Source organism: Microcebus murinus, chromosome 15, assembly GCF_040939455.1.
Source record: "Microcebus murinus isolate Inina chromosome 15, M.murinus_Inina_mat1.0, whole genome shotgun sequence".
Lineage (NCBI taxonomy): Eukaryota > Metazoa > Chordata > Mammalia > Primates > Cheirogaleidae > Microcebus > Microcebus murinus.
The window spans coordinates 29551236-29572594 of NC_134118.1; the positions used below are offsets into that span (position 1 = coordinate 29551236).

Here is a 21359-nt window from a genome sequence, read left to right on the forward strand (position 1 = left end):
TTTATGCATTCTCTACGTTTAAAGAAGTATACATCTAATTCTCTCCCCGCCTTTCTCCTTACTTTACATTTCTCACAAAACATTGTTTTTCTTTCAATGTGTTTGTGAAACATGTTTTATAGAATAATGTATCATTGAATTATTTTAATGTAAATATAACCTCATGGGCCTATTAATTTAGGGTCGCATGATCAAAAGGTCCTGTGCAGATGTGTTGTATAAGGTAGTCTGGGTTTCTAGTATAGGAAAAAAGCTAGTTTAACTGATTTTAGAAATAGATCTCTTGAGTACAAGTGGGAAAATGAGTCTTTTGGAATCATTTTTCTCATTAAACACAATTAAACATGGATATAATATTTTTCAGATTCATGGTCAACATTAAGAGAGTGGTAGTGAAACTCCAAATATAACTCGTTGATCAGTAAAGTTTAGATAATATTGATATATTTAGACTATGAAATAGACCATAAAACCTATCAGAAGCAGCTGTTTGCTTGCTCTAAATAAAAATTCAATTTTGGTACAATGTCAGATTACATTATGTTGCAGCTTTTGATAGTGAGTTGGTGAGAATTTATATGACAAACTTTCAGTTATTTTTTAATCGCCTTTTTTTCTTTGTGTTATGTACCTTTACTAAATGGGATTCTTGCTATATTTATCCTAGTTGTATACATGATTTTATCTTGTCACCTAGAGTATGAACTTCAAGCAAATAGAATTCTCTTCTAAACTTATGGATTCATGACTCAAACTGAAATGAGTTTGGAAAATGTTTAAAATTACAGGCTCAAAGATGAGAGGCTTTTCCAAGATTACCTTACCAACATTTTTACTCTTCTGGTTTTCAACTACTGTATCACCCTTATCTATCACTCGTTTAATCTTGAATACTTTTTAACTCAGTCACCATCTTTGTTATAAATCTAGTTGCTTTTCTTCACACATACCATGGTATTACTCTTTAAGGGGTACTAACAGAGCTCTAAAGAAAATCACGTGAGTCTTATTAGGCCTATATCAGGTCCTATGTTGTGGAAACTGAATATTTCATTTCTGTTTTTAACATTAACTTAAATAATAATTAACTGTGTAACTGAACGCTCTATACTTTACACAGGAAATCTGATGTGAATCTTTAAAATGTCTGCTTTCTGGGTTTGGAATTTCCACATATCAAAAGTATTTTCCATTTATAAATAAATACTATTAGCACCCTGCTAGAACAGTATTCGTATATAGATGCAGGTTTTCTGTAGTGTCCAGAATATTTAAGTATCGAGTAATTGAAACTGAGGTTAGAAATGGGGAAACTCAATAGTCTACATTTCTTTCTCTGCTGGTCTCCCCGTTAATCAAGCAGTGCAGCCTCCAGGACATTCATCAATTCCCTCAAAATACCTCCACTTTGTCTTTTCAGCATTTTATTCTGTTTCCAATCCAATTTTATTCTGTTTCCAAACCACTTCTCCAAACAGGGTCCACAAAAATATTTGTTAAAACACCAGCCCCTTTACATGATGCAGAGGATTCCTTTCCCAGTATAACCAGGGTGCAACCTTTTGAATATAACACCATTGTGTATTTAAGCAAAGTAATCACAACGTTTCCCCGCTTATTCTTTTCTCAGTGGGTCTCTATTCCAAACATGGCTTAACTTACAATGAGTTATAGAATGATAAAAACTTAAGCTTTTGTCCCTTTGTGATTACACTGCTGTCTTGCAAAGAGCTTCCTAAAGAGAGTAATGTAAACCAGCTCTAACTATTCCTTAGATAACTCTGTAGATTTCAAAGGAAATAAATTTGTGAACTTGGTTTTTGATGTACTAGATTTAAAGAGGTCTTCTAATGTTTTATTAAAAGTCACACTGTTTTATAATTCTCACACTGTCTCTATTAAATCTTAGTATGTAAGCCTAGCATTTGAGCCAATGACAGTGGGAAAGCTTATAATTTGTGCAACAGCACTGTATTGGAGATGTATAGCATTATTAATTGGATCAAGTAACTTTATCTAAAGCAGTATATTATGTTCTCTTAAAGAGATTATTGATAAAAACCTGGGAAGTTATTTGGATGAATGTGACCTGAATGATATGTATGTCTCAGACAATACTTTGTCAACATATTTAAACATTTTATGAGAGTAATAAAGGCCCACTAATACACACATAAAAGTACATAGAGAGAAATTTGTTTAAGATTATTTAGATTATTCAATAGAAACTTTTAAGGGTAAAATTGAAGAGTTTAACTGATAGAAAAATTATTAATAGAGATGTCTTTAAACATCAAAAACTTTTTACTTGAGATTTACAAAATCACACAAATCTATCTTATTATCTGTGTCTTAAATTATACTATTTCTTGATATTTTATTATGATAAAAAAAATTACACTAAGTCTTTTGATCTAAGATTTATTTTTATTCACAAAAAGTACCTATTTACATTTTTTTCAAATCTATATATTTGCATGTTAAAAAATAAAATAATATAAAAGAGTATATGATAAAAAATATTAATTTCTTCTTCATGCCTTCCTATCTATATTCCAGTTTATGTAAACAATTACTACATTTAATCGCTTTAAATAATGTGTTCAGGAGTAATATTTCTTGAATTATCGTTATTAAATATTTTCTTTTGGTGTTCTATGAAAGATGATAATTTTGCTTATATAACTCCTACATTATCTTCTTCCTAAATATATTAAAAATTTTATAATGATTTCAGTGTTTCCATGGATTAGATTTATAATTTTAATGATTAATTAAATCCTTAGTCCTTATTTTTCTCAAAATTACTCAAAATCTCCATTTAATGTTAATTTTCTGAATACTTATTTGATTTCTAATTGTTGACTTTTTATATGTCAACAATAGTTCTCAAAATTTTAATTTAACAGTGAAGGTTTTCATTTTTTAAATTTCTTTTCTATATTTTAGAAAGGTCACAAATATCAGTTTGAATCATTTTAGAATCATTTCAGTATAGTAAATTATCAGTTTCAATTTTATTTTATTAAATATTTTAATCGGTAAATATTTTAAAATAATTTCTCAGTGTTTAAAATTATATTTGCATCTCTATATATACTTTATAATATAACTAATTTATATATTTTTCATGGAAATGAAGATACAACTATATAATAAGAATTATAATAAAAACAACTTAAAACTCAAAATTATTGTTCATCTTTTAACTATTTAAGCTGCTAATTTATTGCCTATTACAATTCATATTTTTTCTATTTTAGTCATTTTCAAAATATCATTGAAGCATTTTTAGAGGACATATTATGGATTATTTAGCAAATAAATGAAGAATTCAATATTTAATCTAGGAATTACCAACAACAACATAGTCGTATCATGAGCTATACTATATACTCATTTCAAAATTTTAGAAGGCAACCTAATTAGAGCAGCTACTGTTTTCAGATAAATACATGCTATATATGAACACATGGCACCAAAAAGTTATATTAGCATTCATAATATAGAGATATGAAATTTATTTTTCTGGCTATACTTTCAAATAAATATTTCATAGGGAATAACTCACAATTATGTTTCTGCAGTTGTCTACAGATGGGGTCTAAATTTGACCTATTTTATCACTCATGCACTTTTTAAAGGATGTTTGTTTATTTGTTAATCCACAAATTATTATTGGGAATTTGTTTTCTGTCAGGCATTGTGGAAGGTAGACACGGAGGAGAAAAGACTAATGGAGCAGATTTGTAAATGTAAGCACACTCGAGTGCAATGGTTTCTCTTATGAACATATGCATAATGAGGCACAAAGGAGGAAATAGTATCATTGAATTTCTCCTAATTTAAACATCTTCCAAAAGATCAGAGGTAGATAGGCTGTCTTAAAGATATGCAAGGGTAAAAGAGAGATGAAATGGACATGTGGCTGCATATATATCATCTTGTTTTAATTCTCATCTGTATAGTTTTAAAGAAAATGTAACATAAAACACATTTGGAAAGGCACAATGACTGGCAGCATTGTTAAGCTGCCTGAAAGTCCCACTGAGATGTTTCTGTAGGAATAGGATATATTTGCTGGCTGTCTTTAAGTGTTACTTCCTCCATCCTGAAAAAGACAACAACAATCAGTCCTATCTCACCCCTATTTTAAATTGAAAGCTTCATTCCTTATGATAGGAGCATAGAAGAGTGGGATTTCCATGTTTAAAAAACCTATATATCTTGTACCATTTTCATTAAAAAGTAGTTAACTCTGTAATCAGGAACTTTCAATGCACAGTTATCTATTAATATAATTATACAAAATATTTTCTTGTATCTCATAGCTCACTTTTGAAATTACTTGGAAAATTAGAAAATAGAATTAAATAATCGCATACTGATTATATAATCTGGATACATTTTAAAGGATTTGTGTTGAACCCAAATCACAATCAGTTTTGGTGAAGTTTCACTCAATATTGTTTTTATGTTCTTACTCTGAGGAAGTTTCCTGAAATGGATAGTGTAACTAGATCCCTATTTAACTTGCCAGTAAAAAAATAGGCAAGAAAAAATGCAATTCTTTAAAAGATAACAAGATTTTTTTTTAAATACATAGTTTTAAAGAGAGTGGACAAAGAAGACATGCCTTTTGTCTCTATGTTTCCACCTAAAATGGAGATGGGTACTGAGCAAAAATTTTTCTTTAAAGTAATACATTCCTAAAGGTTTAAAAAGATGCTTTTAAAAATAGACCTTTTTTCATTTTTTTTATTAACTGGTAAAAACATAACAAAATATACATGTAAACAATTATTTATCTAGTATCCTTTTACCACATAATTGTAAGAAATCAAATATAAGGCTATTGGTCATTATAATTAACCTGTAAATAGTATAAACTATGTTGAAATTTCTTTAAAGAACATTGACAAAAAAGGTTAAGTGCAATGTTACTCTTTGTAGACATTCTTATGTGGAACAAATTTATGTGTGAATTACAATAAAGTTTAAACATAGAAATGCTTATAATTATCTCTGGAAACAGATTTATAATTTTTTGAAGATAAATCCATTACACTTTAGAGTCATTTTTTTCAGTCAGTAGAAGTCTTGCAAAATCTATCAAGCTGAAAACGCATGTCTTCCACATAAGGCACTTCTGTGCTGGACAATGTGGGAAAATGGAAGAACTCGGTCAAAATGACATGGCACCATCTGCTTGGTGAGATTATGTGCTACAGAAAAAAAGTTCAATTTTTAAGTAATATTATACTGTGCTGAACCAAAGGTGGATAACCCAACAATCATAAATTCAACTCAGTTTATGCTTCCATGTCCACTTTTCTTAGTTATAAGGCAGAATTGGATATTCACAGAGAAGGCCTACGTATGCATACATAGAAAAGCAATCAGTGAAACCTGTCTCGCTCCTCAAAAAAGGCTCCCCAAAAGAGAAGTCGGTAAAATGTGTGTTATCAGAACTCATATGCCATCACTAAATGGAAAAATACAATAAAAATTTAAAAGCATAGGGGAACTTATATCTGATGTTCCTTTTTATTCAAATTATTCAAACTTTTTCCTTAAAAGTTTGTTTCCTTTTTTTAATTATGAAGATTTGTAAAGATAAGAAATAATTTATTTTATTCTACAATGATATGAGAAATATAAGGCATCGAGGTAAATTAAATCCAACTAGAATACATTTAAAATGTCTTTCAAAACCTATAATTTTTATTTTAACAGACTTCACTTCTGTTTTCATATATTAATAAAGTAAATATATATTTTTAAATAATTAATAGCTATAAAATTGACAATTGGTCAGGCCAAGGAAATGAATTCCACAAGAAAAGACTAAAGTAAAAATAAATAAATAAATAAAAAAGTAAAAAATTGAAGTTCAGTTGTTGGGGTCATGGCTTAAAAGTTGAATTAACAAACTATCAAAGACTCCTGGTTTTCAAAGTATAAGAAAAAACTGAACATCCAGCTATCAGAAGAATTGTACAGAGAGATGTACACTTTGGGCATTAAAGTAAATGTTTCATTGATCTTTTCAGTCATAAACATGTATTAATCAATAATTGGAATGGACCATTTGGGCAAACCTTCTTACTATTACTTAAGGAAACTAGAGCATACTATGTAGTTAAAAGAAGTAAGGCTTATCTTCCCACGATTGTGGTATTCAGTAGTGTTTATGGTGATGCTGTGATTAAGGATTACACACTTATAGCAGCAGTTGTGTGTGTGTGTGGTGTCAGTTAACTTCATATGTGATATGGTAGTGAACTTTTTTAATCTTATTTTTTTCTTGTTAATCCACTTACTAATTGTGCTTTGTAAAACAAATTTTAAGTAGGGTACCATTGTTCCTATAGAAATCAAATCATTGTGTTGAGGAATAAAATTAAACACACTTAATTCTTTAATTCCAGCTATCCACACTAGGTTTTAATCAAGTTGCCCCACCAGGAACCTTCAAGCTCCATTTAATTTACATTTACTTATATCTGCCATAGTTGTCCATTTCCTTTAGTACTTCAGTGATAGCTTTCAATTCAAACACCTTTTTGCCAACTTCTATTTACTGGTTCTTTGACCTAATGTGAGACCTTTGGTCTTCTTCATAGTTATTTTGATCTCCCCACTATGCCTGTGTTGCCTTTTCCAACGTAAGAAGTGCCTGCCCCTCTGGTTCTGGCCCCTGGGTCAATCCCTAGCAGGAATTTCAGCTCCTTTTCAAAAGCCAGGAGAACCAGGACACCAACCATCTAGTCCTGCACTTGCAGTATGTCTAGAATTTTCTTGTCTAAAGTTCTGTATGCATTTCAAATTTTACACTCTGAAGTTTTATTTAACCAACTATTCTTACCTAAATCAATATTTTTATAAACCAGTATAACATTTTACATTTAAGCAGAGCTGAAATGATTCAGATAACTTTGATTTTTTTCTCTTATGAAAACAAATGACGAAACTCTAATTTAATCGCCTCGATTTCCATATGAGGAAAAGAGAAAGTTCAGATGATTTGCTCAATCGCAAAACAGCCAAATAGCAGAGGGAGAAAAATCCCCTTGTCTCTTAAACATGCACAGAAAACTTCCCTCCAAACCATTTGGAAAAATACGTTTGTATCAAAATATGTAGATTATTATAGTTTTATAAAATCTAGTCCATAGAGAATTTTCTATATGAAATTAACTGGTAGCATTTATTGTTTGGCCTTTTCAAATATGATTTTATTCAATCCTCACAACAACTTTAAGAGATAGGTAGTATTTGTATATTCATTTTACAAATGAGGTAAATGAGGCTTAAAGGAGTATTTACACAGCTAATATAAATACACAGTTGGACATTACATCTAGGTTTCTCATTGACTTCAGGGTTTATTTTGTTTAACCTCTCTAATACAGTGTCTCTAAAGAGAAACCAATTCTCACTTTATAATAGCCTAGTGTCATTAACTCAGTTTTTGTTGTATCAATGAAATACATACATCCTCATTATATTAAAAGAAAAAATAAAAATATCTATAAGGTAGCCTTTGTACCGTTTATATCCTAGAATCAAAATCATATTACAAAAGTGTCCCAAGGTAACATAAATTAAGACACTTACAGCGTCTAAATTGCTATGACTCCCTATGCTTTGACTAATATTGGAAAGACTGTTTATGATATTTATAAATGAAATGACAAATCAAATGTGATAAATTGAATATACCTCCTTTTAGAAGAAAATTGTCTTGCTTGAGTTATAAGCAGTGATCTGAATTAAAAATTGATGAAAATACTTTAACCTTAGTGTCTTTAGAAAAGGTCAAATAAGGAAGATATTCATTGACATTAAATTGTTTAATCCACTATTGTAAGACTGATTTTTTAATGTTGCAAGACAAGATTAGAAGAAACATTATATCTAGGGCATTCACAAATATTTCAGCCTTGATTTTATATATAAACATATGTGTTTATCTATATACATATATACACATATAAATATATTTCTACATTGGCATAAATATTACCCTGGGAATTTGAACCTAAAACTTTTGATATGGTACAAAAGAATTCTTATATCATTTGTCTTGATCTATGACAAATTGAATAGTTCCTTATCGAGAGTAATTATTTACATTCTATGGCATTTGATAAAATGAATACTATTTATTCAAGTATTTCATTATTGATTTGATATTTATATCAATTGACTCAGATTCTTAAAGCTTTGATTAAAAATATACGAAAAAGAAAGAAAAATGGAAAGACAGGGAGGAGAGAAAGCTAGAAAAAAGAGCATGAAATTAGTGCTTCTTACATTTCCTGTGGGAAAGGATTATTTTGGTTGTTGCTCAATCTATTTTTCTTTTTTAAAACCAGTAGGTGGTTTTCACCATATGAAATCCTCAGGCAAATTTGACAACACTCTAACCAGATAGGTCCACTGATCACATACGTGGATATTGTGCCAATGTCAAATTGCTATGAAAGATTCTGTATGGTTATTTTCAATTTGGTAACAAATGGTTGACAACTGGCAGCAGTACACAGATTACATTTTAATTAGTGCTATCTAGAGTTCAGTTTCTCAGTGACTCTGAATAACATGGCATAGTGTTTAACATCATAACTGAGGAATATACCTCACTTTTTGACTCTTATTTTTTTGACTGTAAGTGATATTTGAACATGTGTTTACCAAGAAACTAATGTACCTTTGCCATTATGTTTACAATCCATAGAAATATAAGGATAGCAAAAGGCTAACATTTTAATTGGGAATAATAGTGTATGATTCAATGGCAAATTATGTGGCACCAAAATATGAATTCCGTGAAACTTCAAAGGAAAATCAGTAAAATACAGATACATTATGTAGGTGTTAGAAATGTGGCTGCCAAATGTCGATTAAAGAGAATTTTATTACTAAATGTGTGTTGTGCTTTTCAATAACTGTGGATAGTCATTCACTTTTTATGAAATACTAAGGAGAAAATTCTAGCTAACAGAGAAGACATTTGTTGAAGAACAATGGAGATTACAGTGATATATTTTGAAGTGAAAATTTTAAAAAATGAATGACTCAATTATTTTTGTACAAAAGAGGAGGTTCTTGGAAAGAATAACTGGAAGGAAATTCTATAGAAAGCAGAAAGAATTATGTTGTTTGCCTTTCTTTTTTCCTTTGACACAATCTCATGCATTATTTGTGGCATTAAAAAAAGGAAGAGTACATTTTGAGAAACTGGCAGCCAAGAGCACAACTATGTGAAATCAATTTTTGATTACTAACAAGTGGGGGGACCTCTTTCCCTGTCTTAGGAATCCGATTGGTAGAGAAGCATGAAAGTGACACAGTGCAGAACTACTAACACTAGTTTATTTTCCACAGCCAGTTACCAGATCAACGAGAGAACCACATCTGCAGTATCTCCGTGCTTTTTTCGAACTCCAATGCTTATATTCAATCATTTATCAAAAGACCAAACTCTCTCTTTCCTCCTTTGACTCAACATATGCTTCTGTTCTGTACCCCTCCAAGAGTGTCTACATCACACTTGTGGGCGGATCCACAGTGCTGCCTAATTCAGTGCCCAAGTTAGGTGTATATATCTTAGGTCATTTTATTTGTTGCATGTATGTTTCTGTGTTCTTCATAGTACTAATACCTGTTTGTTTCCATTCAAAGCTGTGTAAATTACATAATTTGCGTCGCTAATCCAAATTATGCAGAGAATCAGATATTGACTGTTCTTTATATCTGAGAGCACCCTGACCCACTGGTGTTCATTTAACCTCCCTTTTCTATGCTTTAAGTTCATCTTCCTAGACCTATCATTCCTTACCTAATTAAGTGTATATTTTTTATTTTTGTCCTAAAAGACAGGATATTTTACATATCAACTATACTTATGTTCTATCTATAGTTTAGAAATGATTTTTATTGCCAATTTTATTCTGTTACTTTTCTATTCCATAGTCTATTATCTTATAAAATTGCTTCTTTTTTTTTTTAAACTTCCTTAATGTAATTTAAACCTTATTATCTTTCTTTATCTGTCTCTCTGTATACATGGGTGCAATTTTTTGACCCTTTCTTTGGTTTATTTTTCTGTTTAATTTTTTTAATATAGCACACTTTCTTGTTCTACATAGTATCTCTATCTGAAATGCCCTTTCAATCATTTTTTTTTTCTGGAAGAAGATGGAAGGAAGAAAGCCTGGTGAATGGCAAAGCCATTGATTAATCTCTGGGTGTCATCTGACCATAATAACAATTAGGCACTCAGACTGATTGAGTTTTCAGAGGAATGTAATGTAAAGGAAATGGAGCAGAAAACTAAAGCCTGAGCCTTGGCTTTCCTGAAGCCATAATTAGCAAAAAAGAAGATAAAGAAGACACACAGTCAGAAAGAATTTACCTAATAGGACTAAAATGATAACTAGAGTAGGGATGTATACTAAAATAGCATCAGCAACATTTTTCCTACAAATGGAAAAATAGTAAATCTCTTAGCCTTTGCGGTCGGTCCATGTGGTCTTTTTATTTCACCATAGCATGAAAGCAGCCAAAGACAATACTTAAATGAATGGGTAGAGCTGTGTTTCAATACACATTTATTTATGTAAATTTGAATTTCATATAATGTTTACATGTCACAAAATTGTATTCCTTCTATTTTTTCCCAGCCATTAAAAGATGTAGAAAACATTCTTGTCTCCTGGACCACACACATAGGCAGTGGGTTGAATTTGGTCTGGGGGGTCCTCATATGCTGATCCTTGTCTTACAAGAATGAAAGAGCATTCTATGAGAAATGAGGTGTCTGAAGCAGCCAAAGGCAGCAGAATTTGTAAGCAACTTCAGAACAGACATTCTGTGATATTCATGTTTTTATTTTCAAACGCAGCTCTAGACAATATCCTTGGCATAGTAAATGCTCAATAAATGCTTCCCAATAAGAACTAAAGATGAACAATTGGGAATTTTGATGCTACAGGTGACTTTGAAGATTATCTCTTTTGAAAGAGATAATATCATGAAAGCCAGTTTGAAGGAGGATCAATTTAGTGTGAAAGGCCAGGAAATGGAAGGAACATTCCAGAAAGCTTGTTCAAAAGTCAGAGGTGAATTAGAGAGATGGTTGAAGAGAAAGCAGATGAATCCAATCAATGTTGTTGTAAAGTTTGTTTCTTAAATTTAGGGGGCAATGTGTACGTTTGAATACTTGGAGATATAATTAAAGTTTTAAATGAAATGTAGGATGGGATACTGGACAAATCTAAGATCAGAGAGAAGGATGAGAGGAGTAATTACAGGAACTTGTTGAATTAGATGCAAGAAAAATAGAGGTGATTGTGACAAATATTTTTCTTCTCTGTAAATGATTCAGGATGTGCTGAGAGGGGGAATATAAAGAAAAAGAAGGAAAGATGGGAATTTGGAGACTTTGGGGTGAAGTATTTTTAATAATTAATCACTATAAGAAATAAAAGTGGCAAAATACCAGAAGAAGACAAGTGAACATATTCCTCTGTTTGACTTCCTTAGGTCTATAGATGTAAATCAGGAACTATTAACACTATTTTAATTGCTAAATTAAAACTTACATCATCAATAGTAACACAACTTGTACTCCTTTAAAATTTTGGGAAAGGATAATACATATACAAGAAATATGTGATTCAGTATGGAAATTACCAAAAGGGAATAGGATAAGTTATGAACTTTCTTTTCCTTATTGACTCTCATCCTAGTTAGTCCCAATATCATATTAATTTATTTCGCTCTAATTGGTAGTACATGTTTCTATAAAAAGGTGATGGAATGATACACTTTTACTTAATTCCTGACAATTGTCCTCATCACTATGTGTTGTCTTGATCTTATTTTCCATCTCTGGTATTTTTTGTCCTCTTTTTATACCATTAAATGCTTAACTGATGTGAAAAACATTCCTCTACCTTTTGCATTCATGGAAATAAATATTAATCTATGTAATCTGATAAAATAAGTGGGCTATTGTAAAATGGGACCTAATAGACTATAATCAAAATAGTGGAATAAAACAAAACAAAAAAACTCAGGGCGACTGTCAGGAAACTTTTAATGGCTTTGTAAAACTGATTATAAGTCTAGTCAGGGATATCTTATGGGAACGGCATACAAATAGAAAATAATTCCCAGCAAAGCAGTTTATTTTACTGTTGAATAGTTTTGTAGCAAACAGAGGGGTGGATATTGCTCCTGGTTCAGCAGTTGTTTGGCTGACAGTTATGTGTCAGGTCACTCACGCTTTTCATTACTTTGGCAGGTTTTGTGGGTAGCTTTTACAAAGAGCCACGAATTTGTAAACAATTTGCCTATGTTCTGAGCCTTTCACTAGCCAGAGGTCCCGCTCTTTTCTCACCTCTTCATGCCTCTCAAGTACATATTTTACATAGTGTTTATTTCTCACAAAATAGGTTCTTTCCAGTGTCAGTCAGTATACTCCTGAAGAAAAGTTTGACATACAGTGTGAATTAATCAGATCAGGGTAACTAACATAGAAAATGATGTTTCGGTAGGAACTGATGAATGAACGTACCATACTGTACGCTATCATGAGCATGTACTGAGGGTAAACTTCTGCCTTCAGGTTTGTGCCGCCTCCTCCAGGGTGTCATGAATGTTCCTCAGGTTGATGCTGCTGGCAGTCACCGTAATGGTTATGGCACATTCTATGAAATGAAGTTAATTTCATAACTCCAGAGCTACTACTGTACATCGAGTGCTTAGTTTTCAGGGGTTTTTTTGCTTTTGCTTTTGAAACAAGCTGTGTTGTTTATAAGAAAACACTATTATTATATGTTCCTAAAAGTCATAATACTGGACTGGATCTTAAAAATTAATGGATGCTCTAGATCCTTCGTGAATTAGATCTGAAGTTTGGGGAACAGCAGACCACACACTGGATATCTCATTGCAAAGTGCTCTGGTAGTAACATTATTTTCCAAATTTTATGCAAACAGAAAAAACACCTAAAATGGTTGTGTTGCCTTAGGACGGTATTCAATATAGCTACGAAATGCAAAACATGGTATATCTGCTGTCAGTATTACCTTTAAATAAAAATAAATACTTAGCAATGTTAATAATGAAAGCATTGTTGATTTTGTTTCATGATTATTTTTTTTTTTTTAACTTTTTTTTTTTTTTTTTTTTTTTATTTTGGTATATTATGGGGGTACAGATTTTAAGGTTTCAATAAATGCCCATTTCCCCCCCTCCCCCCAAAAGTCTGAGTCTCCATCATGACCATCCCCCAGATGGTGCACATCTCACTCACTATGTATGTATATACCCGCCCCCCTCCCCCCTCCCACCTGCCCAATACCCTATTACTGTAGCACCTATGTGTCCACTTAGGTGCTACTCAGTTAATACCAGTTTGCTGGAGAATATATCTGGTGCTTGTTTTTCCATTCTTGGGATACTTCACTTAGTAGTATGGGTTCCAGCTCTAACCAGGAAAATATAAGGTGTGCTATATCACCATTGTATCTTAGAGCTGAATAGTACTCCATGGTGTACATATACCACATTTTATTAATCCATTCTTTGATTGATGGGCACTTGGGCTGTTTCCACAGCCTTGCAATTATGAATTGTGCTGCTATAAACATTCGAGTGCAGGTGTCTTTTTTGTAGAGTGTCACTGGATCATTTGGGTAGATGCCCAGCAGTGGGATTGCTGGATCAAATGGTAGATTCACTTGTATCGCTTTAAGGTATCTCCATATTGCTTTCCACAGAGGTTGAACTAGTTTGCAGTCCCACCAGCAGTGTAGGAGTGTTCCTCTCTCTCCGCAACCACGCCAGCATTTATTGTTTGGAGATTTTTTGATAAAGGCCATTCTCACTGGGGTTAAGTGATATCTCATTGTGGTTTTGATTTGCATTTCCCTGATGATTAGAGATGTTGAGCATTTCTTCATATGTTTGTTGGCCATTCTTCTGTCTTCTTTAGAAAAATTTCTGTTCAAGTCCTTTGCCCACTTTTTAATGGGGTTATTTGATTTTTTCTTCCTAATTTTCGTGAGTTCTAAGTATATTCTAGTTATCAGTCCCTTATCGGATGCATAGGATGCAAAAATTTTCTCCCATTCTGTAGGTTGTCTGTTTACTTTCATGACTATTTCTTTGGCTGTGCAGAAGCTTTGTAGTTTGATCATGTCCCATTTATTTATTTTTGTTGCTGCTGTGATTGCCTTTGGGGACTTCTTCATAAACTCTTTGCCCAGGCCGATGTCTAGGAGAGTGTTTCCAACTTTTTCCTCTAGAGTTCTAATAGTTTCATATCTTAGGTTTAAGTCTGTTATCCAGCGTGAGTTGGTTTTTGTGAGAGGTGAAAGGTGTGGGTCCTGTTTTAGCCTTCTACAGGTGGCTATCCAGTTTTCCCAGCACCATTTATTGAAGAGGGATTCTTTTCCCCAGCGTATGTTTTTGTCTGCTTTGTCAAAGATGAGATGGCTATATGAGGATGGTTTTATATCAGGATTCTCACATCTGTTCCACTGGTCAATATTCCTGTTTTTGTGCCAATACCATATTGTTTTAATTACTACAGCTTTGTAGTATAGTTTGATATCTGGCATATTAATGCCTCCCATTTTGTTTTTGTTGCCTAGAATTGCTCTTGATATTCGGGGTCTTCTTTGGTTCCATACGAAGCGTAAAATTATCTTTTCTATATCTGTGAAGAATGCTGATGGGATTTTAATAGGTATTGCATTGAATCTGTAGATCAGTTTGGGTAGTATAGACATTTTGATGATATTGAGTCTGCCGATCCACGAGCATGGTATGGATTTCCATCTGTTTACATCCTCTGCTATTTCCTTCCTCAGTGTTTCATAGTTCTCCCTGTAGAGGTCTTTTACCTCTTTGGTTAAATATATTCCTAGGTACTTTAATTTCTTTGTTGCTATTGTGAAGGGAATTGAGTCTTTGATTTGGTTCTCAATTAGATTGTTGTTGGCGTATATGAATGCCTCTGATTTCTGTGTATTAATTTTGTATCCTGAGACTTTACTAAATTCATTGATCAGTTCCAGGAGTTTCTTGGTTGAATCCTTGGGGTTTTCTAGATACAATATCATATCATCAGCAAACAGTGAAAGTTTGACCTCTTCTGCCCCTATTTGGATACCTTTGATTCCATTTTCCTGTCTGATTGCTGTAGCCAAGACTTCCAGCACTATGTTGAACAGAAGTGGAGATAGTGGGCAGCCTTGTCTGGTTCCAGTTCTAAGTGGGAATGATTTCAATCTTTCCCCATTCAGTATGATGTTGGCTATGGGTCTGTCATATATGGCTTGTATCATTTTTAGGTATGTCCCTTCTATGCCTATTTTCTTAAGTGTTCGTATCATGAAAGGGTGTTGAATTTTGTCAAAAGCTTTTTCTGCATCTATTGAAAGGATCATGTGGTCTTTGTTTTTGCTTCTGTTTATGTGGTGAATTGCATTTATAGATTTACGTATGTTGAACCATCCCTGCATCCCTGGGATGAAGCCCACTTGGTCGTGGTGGATTATTTTTTTGATAAGTGTCTGTATTCGGTTAGCTAAGATTTTGTTGAAAATTTTTGCATCTATATTCATTAGGGATATTGGTCTGTAGTTTTCTTTTTTTGTTGCATCCTTTCCTGGTTTTGGTATCAGAGTAATATTCGCTTCATAAAAGGTGTCGGGGAGGTTTCCGTTCTTCTCGATGTTGTGGAATAGTTTCTGCAAGATAGGTACTAGTTCTTCTTTGTAAGTATGGTAAAATTCAGGTGTGAAGCCATCTGGACCGGGACTTTTCTTTTTAGGGAGATTTTTAATTGCTGTTTCTATTTCAGCTGTTGAGATTGGTCTGTTCAGGGAATCTATTTCTTCCTGGTTGAGCCTAGGGAGGCTGTGTGTTTCTAGAAATTTGTCCATTTCCTCCACATTTTCCAGTTTGTGTGCATAAAGATTTTTGTAGTATTCATAAATTGTATCTTGTATCTCTTTGGGATCAGTTGTGATATCTCCTTTTTTATTCCTGATGGAGCTTATTAGAGATTTCTCTTTTCTGCTTTTCGTTAGCTTAGCCAACGGCGTGTCAATCTTGTTTATTTTTTCAAAGAACCAACTTTTTGTTTTATTAATCTCCTGAATAGCTTTCCTGTTTTCAATTTCGTTTAGTTCTGATTTGATCTTGTTGATTTCACTTCTTCTGCTGGGTTTGGGGTTGGTCTGTTCTTCTTTTTCCAGCTCTTTGAGTCGTTTCATTAGATTGTCTATTTGTGATCTTCTTGCCTTTTGGTTATAGGCATTTATGGAGATAAACTTTCCTCTCAGAACTGCTTTAGCTGTGTCCCAGAGGAGTTGATAACTTGTCTCTCCATTGTCGTTTTCTTCATAGAAGTTTTTTATTTCCGTCTTGATTTCTTCATTTACGAAGTAATCATTTAGTAGGAGGTTGTTTAATTTCCACGTTTTTGTGTAGAAATGTGAGTTTCTGTTAGGGTTGATTTCTAGTTTTATTCCACTGTGATCTGAGAAGGTACATGGTATGATTTCTATTTTTTTAAATTTCTTGAGATTTTCTTTGTGTCCTAGGATATGGTCAATCTTAGAGAATGTCCCGTGAGCTGATGAGAAGAACGTATATTCAGTGGATTTTGGGTAGAATGTTCTGTAGATGTCTGTCAGACCCAATTGTTCTAGAGTTTTGTTTAAGTCCATTATTTCTTTATTAATTTTCTGTTTGGAGGATCTGTCTCGTGCCGTCAGTGGGGTGTTGAAATCTCCGGCGATTATGGAGTTGCTATTAATCCATTTGCTTAGCTCCAGTAAGGTTTGCTTTATGAATCTGGGTGCACCTAAGTTGGGTGCATATATATTTAAAATTGTTATCTCTTCTTGTTGGACTGTGCCCTTCACCATTATATAATGACCCTCTTTGTCTTTTACTACTTTTGTTGGTTTAAAAACTAAATCGTCTGAAATTAGAACTGCCACACCAGCCTTCTTTTGGCTTCTATTTGCTTGGAATATTGATCTCCACCCTTTTATTTTTAGTCTATGTGCATCCTTGCAGGTTAGATGTGTTTCCTGAAGACAGCATATACTTGGCCTGTATTTTCTTATCCATTCAGCCAGCCTATGTCTCTTGAGTGGAGAGTTTAAGCCATTCACATTTATTGAGAGAACTGATAGGTAGGGTAGATTACTGATCATTCTGTTGGGTTGGATGTTGTTGCTATGATTTCTGTCTTGAGCCATTGTAATATCTGGCCTTTAATATCTTTGGGTTTTGGTTGTTTTTATATTCGTGGGTTATTATTATGATGTTCCGTGCATAACGCTGTTTTAAGTACTTCTTGTAGGGCTGGTCTTGTCTTGGTGAATTCTCTGAGCCTTTGCTTGTCTGAGAATGTTTTTATTTCTCCCTCATATATGAAGCTTAGTTTTGCAGGGAATAATATTCTAGGCTGGGCATTGTTTTGTTTCAAAAGAGTGAGAATGGGGCCCCAGTCTCTCCTTGCTTGTAAAGTCTCATTAGAGAAGTCTGATGTTATTCGAATTGGCTTTCCCTTGTATGTCACTTGCTTCTTTTGTCTTACAGCTCTTAGAAGGGCCTCTTTAGTTGATACTTTGGTCAGTCTGATGACTGCATGACGTGACGTCTTCCTGTTTGCGTTGAATCTCCCAGGGGTCCTCTGGGCTTCTTGAACTTGTATATCGAGATTTTGAGCAAGGCCTGGGAAATTTTCCTCTATTATATCTTCAAAAAGCTTGTCCAGCCCTTGAGTGTTGTCTTCCTCCCCTTCGGCTAAACCTATGACCCTCACGTTAGGTTTTTTCACATAATCCCACAGCTCTTGTAGACTTTGCTCTTTTCTCTTGTTTCTCTGCTCTATTTCTGTGACTGATTTATTTAATTGGAGGGTGTTATCTTCAAGCTCTGAGATTCTTTCTTCTGCTTCATCTACCCTGTTCTTGAGACTTTCCACTGTATTTTGTAGTTCCTTGAATTGATTCTTCATTTCCAGGAGTTCGGTTACACTTTTCTTCAATGTGTCTATTTCTTTTCTCATATCCTGGAGACTTTTTGTGGTTTCTTGGTGTTGGTTGTTGAGTTGTTGTTGCAGCTGGGTGAGTGTTCTTATGTTCCACATACGAAATTCCTCTTCTGTCATATTGGTTGCCTGATTTTGGTCGGTGTCCGTTTCTAGGGGGCTGGTGCTCTTCTTTGGGGGTGTGTTTTCCGTTTGGTTCTTCATATTTCCTGAGTTCTTTCGCTGATTTCTTCCCATGTCGCTCAGTTGTTGTTTCTTTCCTTAGGTTATTGTTTGGGTATTCACACACCTTGTTTAGTTTCTGAGGCGTTAGGTGGTGCCTGTGGGTGAAATTGGACCACTCCCTGTATATTGAGTCAGTGGGTGCCGTGGAAAGGCTGTGCAAGATGCCGTCCCTGTCAGTAGGTGGCGTTTGCTTGGAGGAACAGGCTATGGTGTTGATTTTGAGTCCTGTTATCAGCTCTCGTTCTGGGCGGAGCTGGGTTGGGTAAGCCTGCCCTCAGGCCGTTAGCAGGGGTCAAAGTTCTGTTCTCTGCTGTCAGGGCGGGGCTGGAATGGTCCTGCTCAGCCAGAAAGTCTGGGTGTGGGGGTGGGGCTGTCTGAGACCCACAGTCTGCAGCAGGCCTCGCTTCTTTCCACCCTCCCCAACTCCGCAGCTACTCCTGGGCCTCTGCCAGCAGGCCAGACCACAAGCCACCAGGCCTCCCCGGACTGTGATGCCGGCGGGGAGGTTCCCTGCACAGGAACGCCACCTGGGTTGGGCGCACGGCCTCCTCCTGGGAGGAGGGTTGCCCTCTAGGACGCCGATCCGCCCCTGGAGGCACACAGACCTCAGTAGGCTGTTCACGTATAATCCTTCTGTGCCCCGGGCAATGCTAGCCCTCGGTGCAGGGGATCTGGTCTGCAGGTCCGACCTCTGGGTCCCAGAGTTCAAACTGTATTCCCACCAGGGAGAGGATTTCCGGTCCTAATTCACCCACAGGGAGCCCAAGCTGGGTCTATGTCTCTCAGCCTCTGAGTTGGCACCGTTTTCCTGGGAACACGGTGCCAGCAGCACCTGGGAGGGCGGGCGGGGTCCCAAACGGGAAGGTCCCGTTCCCTGGAGGTGCCTCCGGCTGGTGGCTGTATTGTCTCTCTGGGCAGCCGAGGGTAGGGTCGGCGGAGGGGGGGAGGAGGCAATATGGCGCCTGCCGCGCGGCTCTCCGTGCACACGGAGGTGCCCGGAGGAAGTTGGGAACCTGGTGCCACGTCTGCTACAGGCTCACCGTTGGCAGGCGGTGGCAGTCTCTGGGCTGGTGTCCGCAGGTCTCTCCACCCGCTGGGGAGCCCACCAGCAGTCCCGAATGTAGGGGAGGGGAAACAGCGAATCCACCTACCCTTGCCGCTGGTCTCCGGGCTGCTCCGGTGGTCTCAGCCTCCAGTTCTCCTCCGCAGCCTCCTCCCGTGGAGTCTCCCGGGGTCTCAGGTACCCCTCCTTCCGGCCCTTGTCCGCTGTATGCTCGTCTTCTTGCTTCTTTCCTCTAGTTTCTGCTAGAATCGGTCTTTTCTGCAGAGACCCTCTGTCTGACGGTGTTATTCGTCCGCCATCTTGCTCCGCCCCCCTGTTTCATGATTATTAAATATCAAATGTATGTGTTGAAAGAGATCTCTGCTGAGAAACTGTTTTTTATATAAATTAGGGAAAAAATAAACTATTATTCTAATTTAGCTTAGAAGATAATAACTGGACTAAATAAATAAATAAATAAAATTAGGCATTAGTTTTTAATGATCAGATGTAAATAATAAGTCAAGTGAAATACCAAATATAATGTGCTTAACATTACACATATTTTATATATAATTTAATAAATTTCTCTTCTTAGCAGTTCTCAACTATAATTAATAGAGTAGTGAATAAAAGAAAAACCTGAAAATATAAATCATAAGCTAAATGACATTTTTCATGTCCTTCTACTTATGATGTGCCTGTTAGTCTGAATCACAAGGGCTTATATATCCCTTCAACAATCATTTATTGACAAAATGAAGGAAAGGAGGAAATTGAGGGTATTATTTCAGTCTCATTCTTGGCCATCTAACACAAACTATACAATCTTCAACTAGAAGAAAATTCTTGGGAAAAAGAGGAGAATAAAAATCCTTGGGCATTTGAAAGATTTCACAAAATTTGACCTTGAAATTAAATTTAAACTTTTAAAATTTAAATTTAAAATTTATACCTTAGTGTGACATATATTCTGTAAAAGAGATTTGAGATGGGGAAAGTTGGGGAAAAAACATTAGACTTTCTGAAGTTGCTGAGTTAAAAAAAAGTAGTAAAAAAAGAAAGAATTACATTTCACTAGAAAAATAAGTAATCAAGAAAAAAACATTTATTTTAAAGGGATTTAATTTATCATTTATTTCTATACATATTTTATGAACTTAAATATGCTCTATATACTGGTTTATTTGATTAAACCCTTTCTATATACATATTTAACATTTAATGCTGACTGTATTAAAGCATCTAACATTCATTTTACCCATAATATTGTCATGTCCGTGTTATACTTTAAGATATAAATTCCATTTTTTATTTCCTACATTACAGGATGAAGTCTGTCCCAAAGCTGAGGGAGATGAAGTTCAGAGGTGTGTGTGGGCATCAGCTGTTAATGTCAAAGACAAGTTCATTTATGTTGCACAACCGACCTTGGACAGAGTCCTCATTGTTGATGTGCAATCCCAAAAAGTTGTGCAGGTATGCACTTTTGAAAGTAAATCTTTAAAAAATATTTATGTTAATGCAATATTCTTTACCAGAGGACTTATACATTGCCTTTGATTGTCATTGACAACATGTTCTTTACTTGAATAACTCGAAAATGTATGCATTTTTAAAAAACATTTCCTTCCATTCTACTTCTTAACCCTAATGAATTAAGGAAGTAATTTATCTTTTGTTTTCAAAAATTTGATTCTTAAACATATCATCATATTAACATGACTAGTTGCACACAAATCACCCTCATAGTTGCTTATTCTGTTTAGAGCAAGGAAGGCCCAGTCAGAGGCCAGTTAAGATATTCCTAGTTATTATGACAGAATCAGAATGAAATCTTTTTTGTTTTGTCATTAGCAAAAGCCAAGACAATAGTAGGCTTCACTAGATAATAGCACTTTAGTAGAATTTACTAGTTAGTAGTAAAATAAGTAATATGCATGTGGTTTAATGATAAATATAGCAATCTCTAATAAACATTGCCCTGGTCACATTTT

At 34.6% G+C, this 21359-nt stretch overlaps 1 protein-coding gene across 4 annotated transcripts in view; it reads left to right on the forward strand.

The window, feature by feature from the left end:
* The window catches only part of FSTL5 (follistatin like 5), a 696991-nt gene that overhangs the window by 605359 nt on the left and 70273 nt on the right, over positions 1 to 21359 (forward strand). For all 4 annotated transcript variants that reach the window (XM_012735602.3, XM_012735603.3, XM_012735600.3 and 1 more), the window contains one exon: positions 20692 to 20841. In XM_012735602.3, coding sequence (XP_012591056.1) covers positions 20692 to 20841 — 150 coding nt within the window. The remainder of the gene's footprint in view (positions 1 to 20691; positions 20842 to 21359) is intronic.